Source organism: Corythoichthys intestinalis, unplaced genomic scaffold, assembly GCF_030265065.1.
Source record: "Corythoichthys intestinalis isolate RoL2023-P3 unplaced genomic scaffold, ASM3026506v1 HiC_scaffold_23, whole genome shotgun sequence".
In the NCBI taxonomy this organism is placed as follows: domain Eukaryota; kingdom Metazoa; phylum Chordata; class Actinopteri; order Syngnathiformes; family Syngnathidae; genus Corythoichthys; species Corythoichthys intestinalis.
In genome coordinates, this window is record NW_026651592.1 from 1,806,766 (window position 1) to 1,829,806 (window position 23,041).

The 23,041-nt window shown below is 39.7% G+C and overlaps 1 protein-coding gene across 4 annotated transcripts in view; it reads right to left on the minus strand.

Moving 5' to 3' along the window:
• The window catches only part of LOC130911131 (contactin-5-like), a 405,498-nt gene that overhangs the window by 75,234 nt on the left and 307,223 nt on the right, over window positions 1-23,041 (minus strand). For all 4 annotated transcript variants that reach the window (XM_057828867.1, XM_057828868.1, XM_057828870.1 and 1 more), the window contains one exon: window positions 15,531-15,675. In XM_057828867.1, coding sequence (XP_057684850.1) covers window positions 15,531-15,675 — 145 coding nt within the window. The remainder of the gene's footprint in view (window positions 1-15,530; window positions 15,676-23,041) is intronic.

Genomic DNA, 23,041 nt, shown 5'->3' on the forward strand with positions numbered 1-23,041 from the left:
TTCACTCGGTCCCCCCGTGTGGTTCTGGGATTTTTGCTCACCGTTCTTGTTATCATTTTGACGCCACGGGGTGAGATCTTGCATGGAGCCCCAGATCGAGGGATATTATCAGTGGTCTTGTATGTCTTCCATTTTCTAATAATTGCTCCCACAGTTGATTTCTTTACACCAAGCGTTTTACCTATTGCAGATTCAGTCTTCCCAGCCTGGTGCAGGTCTACAATTTTGTCTCTGGTGTCCTTCGACAGCTCTTTGGTCTTGGCCATAGTGGAGTTTGGAGTGTGACTGACTGAGCTTGTGGACAGGTGTCTTTTATACCGATAATGAGTAAAAACAGGTGCCCTATAATACAGGTAACGAGTGGAGCCTCGTTAGACCTCGTTAGAAGAAGTTAGACCTCTTTGACAGCCAGAAATCTTACTTGTTTGTAGGTGACCAAATACTTATTTTCCACTGTAATTTGGAAATAAATTCTTTAAAAATCAAACAATGTGATTTTCTGTTTTTTTTTTCCACATTCTGTCTCTCATGGTTGAGGTTTACCCATGTTGACAGTTACAGGCCTCTCTAATCTTTTCAAGTAGGAGAACTTTTTCTGGTTGACTAAATACTTATTTGCCCCACTGTAACTCATTTAACATGGTTGAATCCATCTGCTCCCTGTTAAGACCAACATAAAATAAGTTTTAGTTTGAGCTAATAGTTTTTTTTTAATGCATTAATAATTTGTAGGTATACTTGGCTGTTTTTGTTGGAATATGTGTTTGATCGATTTGCCAAGAGCATTGTTAAAAAGACGTTAGCATTTTATAACATTTAAGATAGCAGACTTTTGCTATAGAAGTTAGCCAATTGTTCGTTTGTTTTATGTAAATCCTCATTTATTTATTTATTTTTATACCATTTGAAGTTTAATTTATCTTTAAACGAAAGTGCAATTCCGCACAGTTTGAAGAAATACTCAGGAATTTTATTTTTAAAGTGCAATCTTAGCAAGCCTTTGTTTTACATCCCTAGAATTTATTCTGCAATGCATTAAATGTTCCTAATCCGATTACTCGATTATTCGAACAAACTAGTTAATAGATTAATCGACTACTAAAATTATCGATAGCTGAAGCCCTAGTCCAATCCATTTTAACTGCCAGTTCAAATGGGCTGGACGTCTGTCACCGTCAATGGCAGGAAGTGAGCTAAACAAAGTTACACGCTGACCTGATTTGCTTAAAACTTTGTGAGCATTAACTAACCTTATCTTGCTTTAATAGTGCCACATTGACTTGGGACTCGTTTGACATTTGAAGGTTAAGACATCCGACTTACTTATAATTATCACATACAGTATGTTGATTAATCCACCTGTGAAAGACAACATTCCAGAACAAGAAGCCATTTCAGGCTTGTATTGCGATGATGCCATTCAAATTAATTAATATTGTTTGGCATTTCAAATCTCGGCGGTGCCCCCGTTCATCATGCGTAAAGCTGATTGAAACTGGCAAAGAGGAAGCCGGGAAGGCGTGACCGAATCTCGACAGACTCGATTCACGAGGCAATCTGCCGCTAGGAGACATTTTTCAAATGAGGGCATTTGGATATTTGCGCTCCCCCCAACAAGGACGATTACACACAGAGGACAAGATGGGGTGGGCTACATGCAAATACAGCAGGATATTTAAAGCAAAGAATCACAGTATGGGAGTGACCTATTTGATGGAGATTACGCATTTAATATAAGGCATGTTTTTTTTTTTTTTTTTTTCAAAATTGCGCTGTCTGCATACCTTATCAATTTTTTTATTTAAATGAATAAACTCCGACCTCAGAAACGTTCACGTCAAGGTATGCAACATAAGATTATTTGAGCTTGTTTTTCTAAACAGATTCATCATAAGCGTAAAAAAAATACCCCCAAAGCAGTGGCGGAACGAATGTGAACAGGGTCAGGGTGTGATAAGTAAAAACGGGCACCCCGAGGTGAACGTCCGGTCAGTGGGGGTCCTTGGGGATGATAACTCGCGGGCCCCTCCACACTTTTGCGGGCCCTTCAAGATGATCTTCTGATGTGTGGGGCGCGGGCGGTGCTAATGGAAAATTTTCTTCAGGCAACAACCAGGTGGTCAATGCGGGAGGGTATGCATTACATTAAGCCAGACATGTCCAAAGTCCGGCCCGGGGGCCAAATGCGGCCTGTGGTCAAAATTCATCCAGCCCCCGGCCTCTGTCATAAAATCAATAACGTGTGGCCCACAAACAGACTTAATAAATTGGTCAGCAGTACTGCTACCAGCATATGGAGTATCTTACACACTAAATGCTGCTCCTCATTTACCCACGAAAAGGCAGCAGCACTCTAAGAAACATTACCCCGTGTGACCCTTTACTCCCAATTTTCTAAAATGGCGACAATCAACAAAAAAAGAAAGTTGACCGCGACGGCTGGCGCTTCAAGGATAGGTGGAAATTGGACTTATTTCTTCACTAAAATACGCAACTGTCTGCCTTATTTGCAAAGAGACAGTCGCTGTTTTTAAAGAGCTCAATGTGAGGCGATATTACTAAACAAGACACGCTGACATGTACGGCAAGATTACAGGCAAAATACGTCGTGAGAAATTGAATCAACTTGAAGCTAGTTTAATTTCACAGCAGCAGTATTTCGCAAGATCAATCAGGGAATAGTATCATCTCTCATATTTACTGTAGGACTGTTTGTATTACTCTGACACACCCAATATAAAATAAATAGCACTTGCACCATAGTTTAATGAAAAGAAGCAGAATAGAGGGCATAAAAGATAAATAACGCCATCTTATCACAGAAGCCCAACGCGTCATGAGCAGGAGTGAAGCACCAACTCTTGCAATCAGTTCTTCTGGGCACTCCAGGACAAAAAGCAGGGCGCTCTGTCCCACAACAAGTAGCATCGGAGAACACCCTCGCCCAACCAGGATAACAAGATGATAGCGCGGGCGCCTTGGACGTCAAGACCTGCGTCGGTCGCCGTGACAACCACGTCCCAGCCACAAAGGATGACGCACGAACTTCACCGCCCAAACCTGCCACATAGAGATGATCCCAAGACGACACCCAGCCACGCCTTCGGCCCGGCCCGCTCCACCGCAGCTTTCAAAAAGAAGTGAACATTTAGATAACACGTTCGCTACTCGGGTACATTTCTATGTAGCCTTGCTTTGCCGACCCTGGATCCAGCAGGGTCCCTCCATCGTCTGTTTTTGCCTTGTTTTTTGGCCACTGTCGAATAAATTGCCAACCTGTTTTCGGTGAGCCTTCTTCAAACTTTTGGAACATGGAGTCAGTTCAAAGGGTTAACACCAGAGTGAAAGCGCGGAATGTTGGCCCTTGCGGCCGACTTGCGGGAGCGGTGCCAGCAGAACACTGAATTCGTTCGGCTGTCGCTGTTTCCGCAGCTTGGCCGGGGGGGGGGGGGGGGGGGGGGGGGGGGGGGCGAATTCCTTCATTAGACATGTGCCGATTACTGGGTTTCAGGTATCGCGTGGTATGAAAACGTCAAGATTTCATAACGGAAAAAAATTCCGTCATACAGGCCCTACGGTATTAGCTATTTTTCATGTCCCAAAAATGCAGGGAGAAATCCTTAACTTGCACCTGCAAGGCTCAACCCTCTCCCACCAATCTTTGCTCAGTGTCAGTGAGTCAGCTGTGCTACACGATGGCTGGAGGAGGTGAAACTCTAAACTTTTTTCCCCCATCGAAGAAAACAAAATCGCTGGTATGGAAATCCTTCGGCTACAGAAAAGTTATAATAGTGGAGGAGGGTCAACCGACATGTAAAACATATTTGCGGAGGGTGGCTGCCTCCAATATGATTTCGCATTTATACAAAATTAAAGGTGAGTAAACACTGTCATGAACGTAGTGTTAATTAATTAGCATCTGCCACAGTGTGGGACTGTGTGGGTTTAGCAACAAGTTCAGCAACAGGGTAACTGGCTTTGAGGGCTTTCTCATTTATCTTTGAATTTTTTCCTGAAAGAGTTGCCTGTTTCTCTGTGTTTTTTAGGCGAACAAAATAGTCCATCGATTTGTTTTGTTTCGTTTGGAGATGACATTTTAAGCTTGCTTGGCACCATGGCGCTATTGCTCGTGTCGCGTTCAAGGACTGCTTGGATTTCTATTCGACATAAATAACAAAAATACTTGTCGGAAGTCAGTTCTTAAATAACTTTATTATGTGAATTAGAATCATATTTTGAGATGATTCGATATACAACAATTTGGCACAGATGACGAGAAATTAGTCTTAATCTGCCGTTTAGCCCCGCCTGTCATTGTAGCTCTCTAACGTCCCCAGCTTGAGAAAGATGTCAGCATTTCATCTGATTTAGAATTCAACCTATTGGGGGGCAATTATTCTTAAGGAGAAAATGCGACGAAGAGAGCAAGATGTCATTGTTTCAATCTCTCTACTCCAATATTTTTACAGGATATTCTTTTTATCTAAGTATTTTTCCCAAATGCTAAATGAATGGTATGGTCATGACAAATAACAGTCTTGTTCTAAATGGAATATGAAATATTAAAAATGCATTTATTCAGTACGACATGGCAAAATTACTCCATAATTGTCAAAACTGTCGACTTCTTGCACCTCCCGAATGATATTTTATGCATAGTTAGTCCGGCTTTTGTCATTTCCCTGCCCCGGCTTCAGAAAGCGTAAATAAACCAGGAGGCGTGACAGCTAGCCGGCATGCTAACATGTACCGAGCAGTGTTTCCCAGACTTATTCTCGCCTTTCTAAGTGAAAAATCACCCAAAACTACCCCGGTGCATATCACACCGCGGCGGGGTTGTCGACTGTCTTCACCGATCGGCAAACCCCCCGGTGGCGAAGAAGTTACAGCTCGTCGTTCTCCTGCTGCGGGCCAGAGAGATCGTTTGCCAGGGAAGCAGCTGGAGAATGACTGCTGGACAAACCGGCCGACATCGGAGGAGCGCGTAGCTACCCGAGCCCAACCCGAGGATAGTGGTCAATTGCCTGGCACACGAAGAAGGCAGTGGGGACAGGAAGTCTGGACGATACGGAGAACCGCACAAGCATACACTGAGTATAGCGTTCTCCCAGCGGGCGCGCGATGAGGACCGAGGGGAGTGTGCGACAAGCCGCCGGTCGTTGGCCAAGTGGCCTTCTCGGTGGACAAGGAGCATTGTCAGCCCACAAAATGCAAGCCACCTCCTCATTAAAACGTGTGCCATGATCCCAGTATTTGACATAATATGAAACACGTACGTAGCTTACTCACTTCTTTGTCGGTAGAATGGTCCCACAGTTGTTAGACTTTTTTTGGCCATTATAGGGAACGAGAACTTTTTGAACCCCAAAAGGCACACACACCTCTCCCTGGAGCAGCAACAAAACCCTGAAGCACATTTGGCTGGCGTACTACAAAAAATAAACGAATTCATTCTCAAAATCAGCTGAATCCGCAGTCCATCTGCATGCTATAAAGCAATGCTGTATTGTGAGATGCTGACCCAGGTGACGTCACATTCACATTCTTCCTCAATCTAGGAAGTCATTCATTTTCATGGCACGGGATTAAAAAATTTGAATATACACGTAAATCGATCACTTCCACACACATGCAAGCGGTCCATTTCATTTAGGAGCTTAAAATACCGCATGGAATATGAAATAAACATGCTTTTTGCACTTTAAAGGGATGAGATCATGTACTAAATCATTGCTAATGGGAAGAACATCTACGAGCCAAATTTGACGCCCTGGCGGGCCGGTTTTAGCCCACCGGCACCCAGTTTGACACCCCTGGAATAAGGGATGGTGACTAAGGAATTTTGAAAGGCAAACACGTTCTTTTGCCATTTTATCGTACAGTATTTAAAGATCTTGAATTTCATAAAATTAAAAGCAGACAAAATGTAATTACTTAGTCAATTCTAATCGCATTTTCTAAGATCGTTACTGTTTTGAAATCTCCTCAAAAGCAAAATAACCACAGCACAAAAACTCATTTTTGAATCAGTATCTGCCTTTAGTGCAGTGCTTCTCAATTATTTTCTGTTACACCCCCCCCACAAGAAGACGTAAACGTTCCGCACCCCCAAACTCTCTGCCAATACTGTAAATATACTGTAGCATCATTTGTATATAAAATTCTTATTATTATAAGTACAACTCTGTATAATATTGTGTTCTTTTGAATATTAAGGAAAAAAGTAATCTAGTTCAACTTACAATAAAGTGTTTAAAAAAAAAACACATCCATTCTGTAAAAATACACTCAAGATACATTTTTTGACCGTTTGATACTGAAAAATAAAATCAGTAAATAATAATAAATTCAAATTGATTAGCAACATTAACTCATGAGTAGGGATGGGAATTGATAGGATTTTTACGATTCCGATTCCATTATCAATATTGCTTAACGATTCGATTCTTGATCGATTCTCTTATCGATTCTAATTTGGGGAAAAAGAAGAACAAACGTTTTGATTGGCATCGAGTGTTTTTAATCAGAAGTCACAACCTTACAAACTCACAACGAGATCAAAAGAGGCCCAAAGCCTGAATGTTAACTGTGGCAATAAGTGGCAAATACACAAGAATGTGTAACATTTTACTGAAACATTTATCTAATAGAAATAAAAAATATTGGTATATATTGGTAGAAAGGTTGTTGGTCTACCTTTGGCAATATGTGTTAAAGCAGGGGTCCCCAAACTTTTTCCTGTGAGGGCCACATAACATTTCCCTTCTCTGATGAGGGGCCGGGGTCAGTTTGTAACAGAAAAAGTGTGACGATTGCAGAAGTGCATAAATGTAAAAAAATTATTGTTTTTCAGAAAGCCACAATCAAATAACCCTTTCTGGATTCTTTATAATAATAATAATAATAATAATAATAATAATAATAATTAATAATAAAAACACTATTAATTAAATAGATAATAACCAATTAACCCTCTCTGAATTCTTCAAGGAAAAGGCCAGGAAATAAATAACACGATTGAGAAAAAAAAAAAAAAAATCAAAATGGCCGGACCAAATGTGGAGGCGGGCCGTATTTGGGCCGCAGGCCGCAGTTTGGGGACTGCTGGGTTAAGGTGTATTATTTTACCATTACATTGAATCGCATGCCTTATAGTTTTTGTGGCACTTATACGCTCAAATGGGGGCGCCCTTGCGCTTCCTCACGCGAAGAAGAACGCTCTCACGTGAAGAAGAGCGCGCTTACACCCAAAGAAGAAATGCTGCATCCAAGTGAGTGAGCAAGTTAGTGAGAGAGGGAAACACTTCTACGAGCCTACGTTCTTTGTTAATGTTAATATCTACAGAGGCAACACCTGTATGTATCATCTTTTGTGTTGTTGTTGTTGTATTTCCACTCGCGATGGGACACTTAAATCCAGTTGTGTAGTGGTTTGAACGATGTGCTAATGCTAGCGAACGAATGCTAACCATTTGTTATTACTGTTATTAGCAGCTAATCATCACTGATTTACGTTGATGCAAACCTGTTTGTTATTGGGGACGAAATTGATTTGTTTAATTTCTATTCTTAGTTTCACTCTTCAAGTGATGGTTGAATAAAGTCAGCAAATTATACCAACGTCTTCTGCATCGTCATTTGGGAGTTTAGCTAGCTGTATAGCCAGGACTGAGCCTTAGCCTCTCTGTGAGGACAGCGCAGTCGTATTCCCTCCCGATGCAGTTATCTCCACCTTGCAATGACTGCAAGTCGCCTTGTTGTAATTTTTCCTCGTGAAGTGAAGACACACTTTGGAGCGAGTGGTTCTTGGCGCCATGCTAGTTTGATGTGTCTGGACAACAACACACGTCACGACGCAATACGCGTCTTTAGGAATCGTTAAAGGGATCGTTAAGGCTTTTTCATTGTGATGTCGAGGCCTCGAAACACTTGGAACCGGTTCTGAATTGGAATCGGATTTCGATTCCCATCCCTACTCATGTGGACAATATGTCAAACAATTAGACCGAACAAAAATGAATAGAACAAAAATGACGTGGCATTGGACAGAGGGACAGTTTTTATTTTTGCTTCAGGCAGTATCAGCTCCTTTGTTACGGTGTGGGGTTATTTTGCACTGGGCAACTTGGTATGCCACCTTATATGATGCTGAAAGTGCTTGCTGGTTTCCTGATGTAACACTGACAAAGCGGTAGGATTGTTGGCAATATTTGGCACTCGCTGAAAAAAATAATTCCTGCTGTCCGCTGCTAACATTTTTAGACAAAGTAGACGGACTGGTATTTCCACGTCTCCCACTGTACTAAAAGTCAAAGCCAAAAGCTAAGTGCTACATACGCTTCGTCATATTTCCTAGTCTTAGCTTTTCATATCTCCAGTGCTCTTTGCTGTGTTTTCTTGTTTGGTTCAAAAATACTGTGCACACGCTGAAAATGAGAGCTGCATTGCCACCCACTAAGTGAATGTGCAATTACCGTAATTTCCCGAATTTAACGCACACTTTTTTTCCCCTAAAAATCAACTTGTAAAATCATGGTGCGCATTATAAACGAGTACATGGATGGGGACAGAAATATATTTATATATTACGTATATATTAGGGGTGTCAAATGATTAAAATTTTTAATCGAGTTAATTATAGCTAAAAAATTTATTAATCGTAATTAATCACAATTAATCGCAATTCAAACCATCAATAAAATATGCCATATTTTTCTGTAAATTATTGTTGGAATAGAAAGATAAGACACAAGATGGATATATACATTCAACATACGGTACATAAGTACTGTATTTCTTTATTATAACGATAAATCAACAAGATGGCATTACCATTATTAACATTCTGTTAAAGCGATCCATAGATAGAAAAACTTGTAGTTCTTAAAAGATAAATGTTAGTACAAGTTATAGAAATTTTATATTTAAACCCCTCTTCATGTTTTCGTTTTAATAAAATTTGTAAAATTTTCAATAAAAAATAAACTAGTAGCCCGCCATTGTTGATGTCAATAATTACTTACACAATGCTCATGGGTGCTGAAGCCTATAAAGTCAGTCGCACCCAAGCGCCAGCAGAGGGCGGCAAAACTCCGAAAAACACAACAACTACACCTTTCGCTGTGCAGTCATTTTAATCTGTTTGAGCGGGGCATTTGTGCGTTAATTGCGTCAAATATTTTAACGGGATTAATTTAAAAAATTAATTACCGCTCGTTAACCCGATGATTTTGACAACCCTAATATAAATATATAAACTGTTTTTTTTTTTTTTTTTTTTGTATTGACAAGGCAACGTTGTGTTGAAGAAACGTATGCGGCGACCCGTTGCCGACCATTACGGTACGTGACGTCACCATTTTGTTTCGGTAATACTTCACTCTAATCGGCCGAATGATTTCGTCTGTCTTAAATTCTGCTTTTTTCACTCTTCATAATGCACAGAATTTAGTTCCTTGAACTCATTTGAGTCAACGTTTATTGCAGCTCCGCAACTCGTACCATAACAAACGTAAGCACACAGACTTCCTGTGTCCGTCAACTATATCTGTCCCTCGGGAAACTCAAACCCAAATAAAAATAGTTCCTATTGTTACTGTCGTGTTGACAGCGATGAGCTCTCACGGATTTCCGACTTACGTTCTCACTTTCATTTTACCGTATCAATCCATGGAAGAAACATTTATTCATCATGATGCAACAAGCAAGTAATACAGCAGCCTTTAAAAGAGAAGTCACATCTGTTTGTTTTGTCCTCGATTCTGGTAAGTTGGAGAAGTTGTCAAATCATATCATTACCGTAAATATTGTCAGTTTATGGTAATTATTTCCAACTACCAATGTGCTATGCTTGTGCTGTGTTTCACCAGTCAGTAAAATGACATTTCTGTATCTGTACACGAGCTCTATTTTGTTGTATTCTTCTTTTTATTGGTGCTAAAATTAGGGTGCGCGTTATAAACGGGTACAGTAATTTTCCCTAGATTTTACAAGTAAATTTGGGGTGCACATTATACACGGGTGCACCTTATATTCGGGAAATTACGGTACACTTTATTCTAGTACGACTAAAAAGTATGTTCCCCAAGGTCACATGCGCCACCGCCAGCATCGCTCTGCGCCCTCCTGGGGGGGCCCGCCCCACTATTTGAGTAGTGCTGCTTTAGTAAAATGGCTGACTGTGAATTTGTGCCTTATGATTGACTAGCGACCAGTCCAGGGTGTCCAAAATGGATGTCTGACATTTAGCGATAAAGACGACAAAATAATGGCTGTAGTGAACCTGTTGTGCACTGGTAGGACTACTTTAGCGGCGTGACAAAACACATCCCCATCGTTGTCCATAAAAAAGACAGGATTAATACTTTGTGCTTAAGCAACAAAAGGCTTGAACATTAGTGGAAATCCATGTTAATTACACACCTTCATTAAGTCAGGACAGCTGTCAATGGCAGATAAACGCGCTGCCTTTTTCGATTCATCCCGAGAAGAAGGAAAAAAAAAAAAAAAAAAAAAAAACGACGGACTCGGCATCCATAAAGCTCTCCGGTCTACAAAGGCCGATGTCACAAAATCTTTACTGCCATCGGCCCGGGTCAGTGCCTGAACGCTGCCTTTGTTTCCAGATAGGAATCACCATTATCACACGCTGGATCAGCACTGACCTTTTTAACACGCAGTCTATTGATTGTGTTAGGGAAGAGTGACGAGAGTATGTCGGTGACGTCCTTTGCCCGGATAACTTTGACGTCTACGCTGTTCTTTTAACGAGTGCAAACTTTTTAGACCAAGTATAACCTCCCAAAAATACGTAGCTGAGTTTTTATTTAGTTTCGACTTTCGTTTTTCAAATTCAGGTCTTTTTAATCACCGTTATTTTCGGATAACACATTACATTTTTCATCCACTTTGAACAAGGGGGGGTGACAAAATATCAAAATGGTGATATTTTGTCATACTTTGTATCCCAAAAGGTTATCGATATGCTCCTGGAAAGAATCGAGATATCGTTTTAAAAAGGTGTCAGTGTCGGACCAACAGGTTGCTACCAAAATCTTCTACCATAATAGTGTCTCAGGTTGCCATTGACGGTGCTCGACACCCAATCTATTTAGACTGGGAACGTTCGTTCATTGGAAATAGGGCTGCAGCTATCGATTATTTTAGTAGCCACTTAATCGATGAAATATTTATTTCGAATAATCGAGTAATCGGATATAGAAAATAAAAAAAAATAAAATACCTGAGCTGAGCCTCACACAGTATGTATATATATATATATATATATATATATATATATATATATATATATATATATGTATATATATAAGAGAATCTAGGTAGAAAACAAGAACAAATGGCTAACTTACAAAGCAAAAGTCCGCTAGCTTAAATGCTATAAAATCCTAACGCTTTTTTACAATGCTCTTAATAAATGGCTCAGACACATATTCCCACAGAAAATGGCTAAATATACCTTTAAATTAAATTACGAATGCATTTAAAAAAATCATTAGCTCAAACAAAAACTTACAGTACTGTAATTTCCCGAATATAACGCGCACTTTTTTCCCCAAAATCAACTTGTAAAATCATGGTGTGCATTATAAACGGGGACATGGAGTTTTGTTTTTTTTTAATTGACACGGCCACGTTGTGTTGAAGAAACGTATGCGGCGATCCGTTGCCGACCATTACGGTACGTGACGTCACCATTTTGTTTCAGTAATACTTCACTCTGATCGGCCGAATGATTTCGTCTGTGTTAAATTCTGCCTTTTTCACTCTTCATAAAGCACAGAATTTAGTTTCTTGAACTCATTTGTGTCAACGTTTATTGCAACTCGGGCCATAACAAACGTAACAACACAGACTTCCTGTGTGTGTCCGTCAACTATATATGTCCCTCGGGAAACTCAAACCCAAATAACAATCATTCCTATTGTCACCGTCGTGTCGACAGCAATGAGCTCTCTCGGATTTCCGACTTACGTTCTCACTTTCATTTTACCGTATCAATCCATGAAAGAAACATTTATTCATCATGATGAAACGAGCAAGTTATACAGCAGCCTTTAAAAGAAAAGTCACATCTGTTTTGTTTTCTCCTAGATTCTGGTAAGTTGGAGAAGTTGTCAAATCATATTATTACTGTAAATATTGTCAGTTTATGGTAATGTTTTGAACTACCAATGTGCTATGCTTGTGCTGTGTTTCACCAGTCAGTTTTCTATATCTGTACACGAGCTCTGTTTTCTTGTATTTTTCTATTTATTGGTGCTAAAATTAGGGTGCGCATTATTAAACGGGTACAATAATTTCCCCTAGATTTTTATAAGTAAATTTGGGGTGCACATTATCCACGGGTGCGCCTTATATTCAGGAAGTTATGGGAGGTTATGTTGGTCTTAACGGGGAGCGGATGGATTCAGCCATGTGAAATGAGGTAGACTAGAGGGCCATGTATCCAACCAAAGCAATGAAAATAAATGCAAACACTTTCAAACCAAACCATTACAACGCCAGTTTAATTAAACAAATACTCGAAGCAGCAAAATTTACTTTGAATCGTTTTTTCTAATCAAATATTTAAGTTAATTGATTAATCGTTGCAGCACTAATTCGACAACACAGCATTCGCAGTCATTCTGTCTGATTTTTCGGGGCATTTACAGTAGAGTTGTGACAAAATATCGAAATGGTGATACATCGTGATACTTTGTATCCCAAAAGGTTATCGATATGCTCCTGCCAAGAATCCAGATATCGTTTTTAAAAGGTTTTAATGTCTAAAAAAACAAACAAACCAACGACTTGCTACCAAAATCTTCCACCATAATGGTGTGTCAGGTAATTCAAAGGCTGCATTGACGGTGCTCGATGCCCAATCCATTTAGACTGGGAACTTTCGTTCATTCGAAACCAGAGCATTCATAGTCATTTTGTTTGATTTTTAGGGAATTTTCAGGTCATTTCCTGTTGAGTTTGAGTCACTACCTATTCATTTGGGTGATTCCCAGGTCACTTTCTGTTTTGTAACTCAAAATAAACAGGAAAAGACCCATGAAATACCCCAAAATCAACAGGAAGTAACTGAAAATCAACAGGTAAATGACCTTAAATGACCTAAAATTACCTCATTGCCTGGCATTGGCTGCCACTGACAGCCATAGACATTCAATCCGTTTGAAGTGGGAGGGTTGGCGTCCAATGAACGAATGTTCATTCGCTGCAACCCTCCCAGTTCAAATGGATTGGACGTCTACTAGTGATAAACTCAATCCAATTCACAGCATAAGTTTGTTTTTCTGTTTATTAGTTGTTTGTAGAATATCCGAGAATGATTCCCTGACCAATGTATCGATAATCATTGTATCGCCATATCGTCAGATCATCGTTATCGTAAGGTTTGTATCGTAACTCATATCGTATTGTGAGGTACCAAGAGGTTCCCACTCCTAATTTAGATCATTTGCTGTTCATTTACAGGTCATTTCCTGTTGCGTTTAAGTCACTACCTAATCATTTGGGTCATTCCTAGGTCACTTCCTGTTCTGTAACTCAAAATGAACAGGAAGTGACCCATAAAATACCCCCAAATCAACAGGAAGTAACTAAAAATCAACAGGTAAATGACCTTAAATGGACCAAAATTAGCTCATTGCCTGGCATTGGCTGCCAATGACGGCCATAGTCGTTCAATCCGTTTGAAGTGGGACGGATGCCAGTGAATGAACGAATGTTCAGCAGTAGACCTCTCAGGAAGGCTCAGTTGTAGAGAACCTTCATAGCGAACGTAAGTAACTTTTTATCTAAAATACTCCTAAATCAGCAAAATCGTGACTCAAATCTATCTTTAAATGATGAAACATTTTTTTCCAAACAAGGAAAAGAGAGAAAAAAAAAAAAAAACATTTAAAAGGGGTAAATGTATGAAAAAGAAAATCTCGACCACTCCTTGATGTCTGCGATTTCTGCATTGCGACCCTTGTTATATTACTATGTTTCACCCATAAAATCCTCCAAAAATCCAGCTGTGGCCATTCACAGCTGTGTCTTGACACTCAGTGATACATGTAACATGGCGTTTTTGAATCGAAACAAGGTAAGTACGCGATAATATCTCGTTAAAGTCATGGCATCTGTAATTCTGCTCTCGCGTGCTCTCACCTCCAGATAGGGTTTTGCTGTTTAAAAAACTTTTTTTTTTTTTTAAATGGCCTGCTGTCTAAAATTTTTCTTCCCTAGATGAAATGTCTTGTTTTCTCATGTATATTTATAATTGCTCTTCACCTAAAAATATTTGTTTTATCCGATTACTCGATTAATCGACAGAATTTTCAGTCGATTACTCGATCACTAAAATATTCGATAGCTGCAGCCCTAATTCAGATAACTATAGCATAAAGAACATTAGTATCACTCCAAATCACTATATCCAATGAAATCTTCCTCCTTGGTGTCACATTTCAACAACTCTGCCAACTCTGGAGGTAGGATGTGCGACACTTCCTTTTCTCTTGCGGTTTAGTGTGAACATAACATGAGAAATTATTCAATAATGCGCTAATAATTTCACACAAATTGCTCCAGAGTATTAGCCATTCCCCCGAGCCAAACTATGAAAAAACTGACTTATAGTCTGAAAAATACAGTAGTCAAAACATACAAAAATATAACGCCAAAATGAAATAGTTGCTCCTAGGTGCCGAGGAAGTTTTTCCCTCTATTTAAGGGACAATTTTCCGCTCCCTAAACCCTCGACTTTATCTCAGGTCAGATAAGAGCCCGATCTCAGGTACAACTTTTCCCGCGGCTGCCACAGAAAAATAGATTTGCAGCTTTGACGAATGCCTCAGAGGTTTATCGGGTTCAAGCGAGCCCAAGTCATTAATCATCATTTTATAGGCCCGCACACTCCGCCGAGCCAAAAGCTATCCTTCAGCGGCAGTGCCGAGTTCAAAGAACAGCCCAATCCCCTCTTCTATCTTTTTCCTAAATGAAATATTTCTATTAAAACGACCGCTTCAAAGCCACTCGGACACGTTAGGGGTGATACTCCTGAGGATTTTGATCATTAAGCGAGGCGGAATATCGTCCGCTTAACATAAAGCTTCCGACACTGACGGATATGCCGTTTCACGACATCGCTCACTTTGACTGACGGTGAAAGGATGAAAGTGCGCGAGGAGCTCTGAGTGCGATAGTGGGCTCTGAGAGGGAAGGAGGGGGGCAGCAAAAGATGTTTTGTTTCGCACTGACACTTCATTTCAGTCACACTAATAAAACCGGCACGCCTTCTCGACCCTCGCCGTGGGGAGATTGCTTTAAAAAATAACGATGTGAAAATATTGCGGGAGGCAAACTTTTCACGACTTCATGAATATTTCAACTCAGGGAAATAAAAATAAACTTTGGCGCTTTTAAACATGCAAGTTTGGAATCCTCATATCTTGATATTAAAACAGCCAGTGATTAAATGAATGCTTGGCATAGTTGTGATGTTAAATGGAAATAAATATGCGGTCTACCTTTGATTGGGTTGTATACTCCTGACCCCTCGCCTCCACGTGATCTGCGGCTTAGGAGAGGCACGAGGTTTGCAATCAATGAAGGCGTCCTTGCCTAGTGTAGCGAGGACTCTCACTGGATTGGGAACAAAAACGGGTGCCAAAGCTGTAGGGAGAAAAAAAAAACGGTTGGTTCCAGGGTGTTAAAGTGGAATACTTACAATAACTACAGTGGGGCAAATAAGTATTTAGTCAACCAGGGGCGGACTGGGACTAAAAAGCAGCCCTGGACTTTGACTCAGCCCAGCCCACAAGATACGCTATACGAAGGGAAACAGACCCCGTAGGGATGTCCGGGGGCATACCGCCAAACCCTCGGGGAGAATTTTTTTTTTTTTTTACATTTTATTGTAAAATGCATCAATTTCTTGCACTTTAAGAGAAAATGAAGAAAATATGTCTAGACTGTCACTGTCTGACTTGGGGCGCTCAAAGTACTGCAAGGCTGAACTGGAGTTGGGTTCATTTTCTGTACTAGCTCTATGATAGACCTGAATAAACAAATGAAAATGTATTCTTCAAAGCAAGTTTTATGTATTCGGGCAAATTCCACATTCTGAAACTGTCAATGATTATGATGATGATGACAATAAATTCATTCATTCATTCATTCATGTATCCAATTGATTATAATATATCTCTATATATCTCTGTCTATAACACGATTTCATTGTTTATGCCATAATTCAGTGGTCTCCAAACTATTCCACATAAAGCCGCAGCGGGCACAGGATTTCATTCCAACAAAACAAGACTACACCTCTTACAAGTGTAATCAGTTGATTGCAGTCAGGTGCTGCTTGTTTTAGCAGAAACTTCATTGGTTAAACTGTCGGTACTCGATCGGTTGAAAGAAAAACCAGGCCCCGCAGTGGCCCTTGAGGACCGGTTTGGAGACCCCTGCCATAATTAATCTTGCCATACAAATAATAAATTTCAATGAAAATACAAAAAACATTTCAAGACAAATCCTGTATACATAACCTTCATTGGAAAGTATTAACCAGAAAACAAAACGATATATAAATGATTAAAAATATATATCAATTTAACTACCTAAACTTTAAAGTAAAACCATTCATTTTATTAATATTTTGTTATATTTCTTCTGAATTAATATTGCTGCTGCGTGTGCATACGTTGTTTTACAGCTATAATATTTTTTCTTAGGAGAGTGATAGTAGGACTAGCATATTATAACTTGACACGATTGCAAACGGGTACATCGACTAGCTGGCACTAACCCTTTAATTGTCATTTATTTCATTTAAAATGTACCTACCTTGTGGATAACAATTGCCAGTATACCGAGCAAGTGACGCTCTTCATCCCTTTTTACTTGCTCTGCGCTTGTCTGGGGAACTTCCCTCTCGAACTTCCACCAGCTTATCATTACCTCCTCCCTCTATTTTTCTCCCTCCCTGCACCGGCTGCACGTCAGAGCGGCTGCCCCCTCTCACCATCGCCGGGGCTGGGCTGCTGTTACCCAACGTGGCCGTTGCAGCCAGACTGCTGCTTGCGAAAATATTTGTCAATTTATGACATTTTAATGCTTTGCTCTCCAGTTTCTTTATTTTTTTTCTTCCTAACCTTCTCCGCGCCACCCTTCTCTTTTCTTTTTTTGCCACCACCATCCATATTGGGCATTAACGCTCGTCGCCATTTTGCTTCCACAAGGAACCAATGAAGGCAACTTTGTGCTTCTTTCGTTCTTCTATCGGACTGGCGATGAACAGCCAGGCGCATTGCTGCCACCTGTCGGATTGGATGCAAACTGTAGATAATCAGAGGCTAGGGGGGACAAAAACAGTGATCTATAATGAATGGCGGCCGCCGGCCGTCCAGGGCACCGGCCGTTCTGTGATCCTCCAGAACCCACAGATTACCAGTCCGCCCCTGTAGTCAACCACTAAATGTGCAAGTTCTCCCACTTTAAAATATAATCATCATGGGTAAACCTCAACCATGAGAGACAGAATGTGGAAAGAATAAACCAGAAAATCTCATTGTTTGATTTTTAATGAATTTATTGGCAAATCATTGTGGAAAATAAGTATTTGGTCATTACCAAAAGTTCATCTCAATAATTTGTTATGTACCCTTTGTTGGCAATAACGGAGGCCAAACGTTTTCTGTAACTCATCGCAAGCTTTTCACACACTTTTGCTGGTATTTTGGCCCGTTCGTCCATGCAGATTTTCTCTAGCGCAGTGATGTTTTGGGGCTGTTGTTGGGCAACACGGACTTTCAACTCCCTCCACAGATTTTCTATGGGGTTGAGATCTAGAGACTGGCCAGGCCACTCCAGAACCTTGAAATGCTTCTTACGAAGCCCCTCCTTTGTTGCCCTGGCTGTGTGTTTGGGATCATTGTCATCCTGAAAGAACCAGCCACGTCTCATCTTCAATGCCCTTGCTGATGGAAGGAGATCTTCACTCAAAATCTCTCGATACATGGCCCAATTCATTCTTTTCTTTACTCAGATCAGTCGTCCTGGTCCCTTTGCAGAAAAACAGCCCAGAAGCATGATATTTCCACCCCCATGCTTCACAGTGGGTACGGTGCAATTCAGTATTCTTTCTCCTCCAAACATGAGAACCTGTGTTTCTACCCAAAAGTTCTATTTTGGTTTCATCTGACCATAACACATTCTCCCAGTCCTCTTCTGGATCATCCAAATGCTCTCTAGTGAACCGCAGACGGGCCTGGACGTGTACTTTTTTCATGCTGTCTTTCATGGTTGAGGTTTACCCATGTTGACAATTACAGGCCTCTCTAATATTTTCAAGTGGGAGAACTTGCACAATTAGTGGTTGACTAAATACTTATTTGCCCCACTGTATGTGAAGTTTTTGAGGATTAAGAAAATGTCTAAAAATACAACCTCCTATCAGTATATCACAAAAATCAGTTACAAAAAGAGTTCTGAACCTTAGAGAATACATTTAGCACACTGTGAAGTGGAACAGCATCATCAGCATCTGTATTACACATCAAGGCCATCTTCATGCTGCGAGGCTTTGTCAGACGGGATTATTTAAATGCTGAGTGACGTTTTCCAAGTGACATTACACACAATGACAATCCAATCCCATCCGTAGCTCGAGGCTGACCCGGCCGACTCCGCGCCACGCTCTGGCCCTCCGAGCCGGAACGGAAGCTCGCCTGCGCCGATGAGAGTGTTTGTTTTAATCAAAGTAAAATCGCGGCCAGCCACCACCGATCGCACTCTCGGCACGGGCCGATGTGGGCCACGGAGCCTGCCGACTGCTGGCCTTGAGTAATCGCTCATCTGCGGGCTGTTATTAGCCACGTAATCAGTCCTGAGGTTTGTAAGAGGGCAGAACCAGCTCAGAAATGTCAACATTACTTGTGAGGAGTTAGAAAAGTTTCAGTCAAGTCTGTAGGGTAGGCGGCCAGGGGCCTCAACCTTTTCTGACATGATAGAGGAGACATATTTGTGAGAACCCACTCATATTCTGATACTTCAAAAATTGGTCACCAAAAACTAAACAAAAGTATTAAAATGACGACGATATGTTTTACTTTTACTCATTCACTCCCAGCCGTTTTACTGGATTTTGACTGATTTTGCAAGGCCCACAGAAAATTCCGTTCTGTTGCTATATAAACATGGAAGCCACCAAAAAAAAGATTAGACTCTCTTGTTTTAGCAGGAAAAAAAGAAAGTTCATATCTTTTTCCATTCTTTAGAAATCAGCATGAGAAAATAGCTTAGTTTGAGCAATTTTCCAATTTCTGATGAAAAAACAGTGAAAATGAGCTTTTTGTAAACGCATACATTTCAAACATAACTTTGACTTTAACGCGGCTATTTTTTGCTTTAGTTACATCCCAAACATCTGAATAATATTTTCCTTTCACAAAATAACATAAACAACCAGACAAATAGAGCTTTTGATAGCAAAGTAACAATTTATTTACACATAACTAACTGAGAGATGACGTTGTTGGGCTGCGTGTACCGGAACAGCATTCCGGCCCTGAATCTTATACCGGAACTGCGTTCCTGACCGTTCTGGCCCACTTTCACCCCTACTTAAGACTATCTAAAAAAATAAGTCTTACCGATATTTTTCAAGCAAGTAGATTGTTTTTAATGCAAGAACTGCCTAGAGCAGGTATGTCAGTCTCATCTTTGCCGCAGGCCATTCATTTGAAGGGCTATTTTTTTGCCAACTAGGCTAATCGACAAATCAACAACTAATGGATTTCAGCAAATATTCTGAAACTCATTTTATTGTTAAGAGAGATAGGTGTCAAAATTGTTGAAATCCTTTTTTTATGCATCTGTATCGTAAATATTCTCAATTGTTTTATTTGCATGTTTTAGTTTAAATAAAAAGGGAAAATGTAAATATTTTCTTATTCAATTATTTGTATTATTTTAAAAGCGAAAGTGTGAACGTTTTATATATATTTTTTTAAAAAAGTGAATAAATGTAATTCTTCCATTATTTTTTTTCCCAATTAAAAATGTTCATTTAATTAATTACTTTTGTTGTTGTTGTTTTTTTTTTAAAAAAGCATCACATGCTTAAATATTTAATACAAAGTATGACATTTCGTTTTAGCAAGAAACGATGCTTTCGGGCCTAAGACTAATAAGTATTATCGTCCAAAAGACGAATACTAAGACGAAAATTAAAAGGGCTGCAAAAAACAACACCGGTGGAAAACAAATACTACATACAGTAGGAGTAGGAACTAGGGTTTTTCCGATCATGTTTTTTTGCTCCCGATCCGATCCCGATCGTTTTAGTTTGAGTATCTGCCGATCCCGATATTTCCTGATCTGATTGCTTTTTTTTGCTCCCGATTCAATTCCAATCATTCCCGATCATTTTTCCCGATCATATACATTTTGGCAATGCATTAAGAAAAAAATGAATATAACTCGGACAAATATATACAGTCAACATACAGTACATAAGTACTGTATTTGTTTATTATGACAATAAACCCTCAAGATGGCATTTACATTGTAGCATTCTTTCTGTGAGAGGGATCCACCGATAGAAAGACTTTTGACTTTGTATATTGTGACTAAATATTGCCATCTAGTGTATTTGTTAAGCTTTCAGTAAATGATACTGCAGCCATTCAACCCAAATGCATGATGGGAAGTGGAACCATGACTGTGCGTAGTGCTACCAATTGATATATCTTCTCTGCGTTGGGAAATAACATAAGGTGTTAAGACAAAGGTCAATTGCTACCTTGCTTCCTCATATTGCTTTGCATGATATTTCTAATCGTAGGGAGAGGGATTGTAAGGCTTATCTCTCTATATAGGTAAACGGTGCCATTACAAATTAAGCGCGACAATGTGTGAGTGGGTCATGCAGCGCATGCATTAATTGCGTTAAATATTTTAACGTGATACATTTTTTAAAAAATTAATTACCGCCGTTATCGGGATAAATTTGATAACCCTACCTTAAGCCTATACTAAAGACTCTGGATGAGTGTAACATATTATGTCTGTAATGATAAATACAATTAGAAAACGATTTAATAAAAAATATATATATATTAAAAAAAGGCATGTCCGATATTTTTTTGCCGATTCCGATACTTTGAAAATGACGTGATCGGACCCGATCGATCGTCTCTAGTAGGAACCTCTTGGTACCTCACGATACGATACGCTTTGCGATACAAAGCTCTTGATAACGATAATCTGATGATATGGCGATGCAACGATTATCAATACATTGGTCAGGAAATCATTCTAGAATATTCTACAAACAACTAATAAACAGAAAAACTAGGTTCTGCTATGAAAGAGTTTATCACTAGTAGACGTCTAATCCATTTGAAATGGGAGGGTCGCAGCATCCCTCCCACTTCCAACGGATTGAACGTCTATGGCCGTCACTTCTTGTTTATTTTGAGTTACAGAACAGGAAGTGACCTGGGAATCACCCAAATGAACAGGCAGTGACTCAAACTCAAAAGGAAATGACCTGTAAATGCCCTAAAATGAACAGAAAGTGACCTGTAAATGCCCTGAAAATCGGACAGAATGACTGTGAATGCTCTGGTTTCGAATGAACGAACGTTTCCAGTCTAAATGGATTGAGCGTCGAGCACCGTCAATGCAGCCTTAGAGTTAAATGAGACACTATTATGGTTTTTAAAATGATAACTCGATTCGTAGCGGGAGCATATACCGTATTTTTGGGACTACAAGTCACACCAGCCATAAAACGCCCAACAAAGAGAAAAAAAAAAAACATATATAAGTCGCACCGGAGTATAAGTTGCATTTTTGGGGGAAATTTACTTGATAAAATCCAACATATAGAACAGATATGTCACCTTGAAAGGCAATTTAAGATAAAAATTAGGGCTGTCAAAATTCTCGCGTTAACGGGCGGTAATTAATTTTTTAAATTGATCACGTTAAAATATTTGACGCAATTAACGCACATGCCCCGCTCAAAACAGATTAAAATGACAGCACAGTGCAATGCCAACTTGTTACTTGTGTTTTTTGGAGTTTTGTCGCCCTCTGCTGGCGCTTGGCTGCGACTGATTTTATGGGCTTAAGCACCCATGAGCATTGTATAATTATTGACATCAACAATGGCGGGCTACTAGTTTATTTTTTTGATTGAAAATTTTACAAATTTTATTAAAACTAAAACATTAAGAGGGGTTTTAATATAACATTTCTATAACTTGTACTAACATTTATCTTTTAAGAACTACAAGCCTTTCTATCCATGGATAGCTTTAAGAGAATGTTAATAATGTTAATGCCATCTTGTTGATTTATTGTTATAATAAACAAACAGTACTTGTACCATATGTTGAATGTATATATCCATCTTGTGTCTTATCTTTACATTCCAACAATAATTTACAGAAAAATATGGCATATTTTATAGATGGTTTGAATTGCGATTGATTAATTAACTCGATTAAAAAATTTTAATCGTTTGACACCCCTAATAAAAATACAATAGAGAACAACATGCTGAATAAGTGTACAGTGTACAGTGCATGAACAACGAAATGCGAATATACTGTCCTCACCAGGAGGCTCAGTCCTGGCTAGACAGCGAGCCTAACTCCCAAATGACGATGCTGGATGTCCGTATAATTTGCTTTCGTCCTCGATACCAAACAATTTTTCCATCAACGTAAATAAATTATAATTTGGTGCTATTACAGCAATGACAGACAAACGGTTAGCATGCGTTCGCTAGCATTAGCACATCGTTCATACAACCACGCAATGGGCTCTAAGTGTCCGATCGTGGGTGGAAAACACAAAACAACAACAGAAAAGATGATAAACACAGGCGTTGCCTCTGTAGAGATATTTTACAAGCATAAACAATGAACGTAGTTCGCAGCCATGTTTCTCTCTCGCTAACTCACCCACTCACTCAGAGCTGCGTAGCTGTCCATCTTCTGGCGTGTGAGCGCTCTCCTTCACG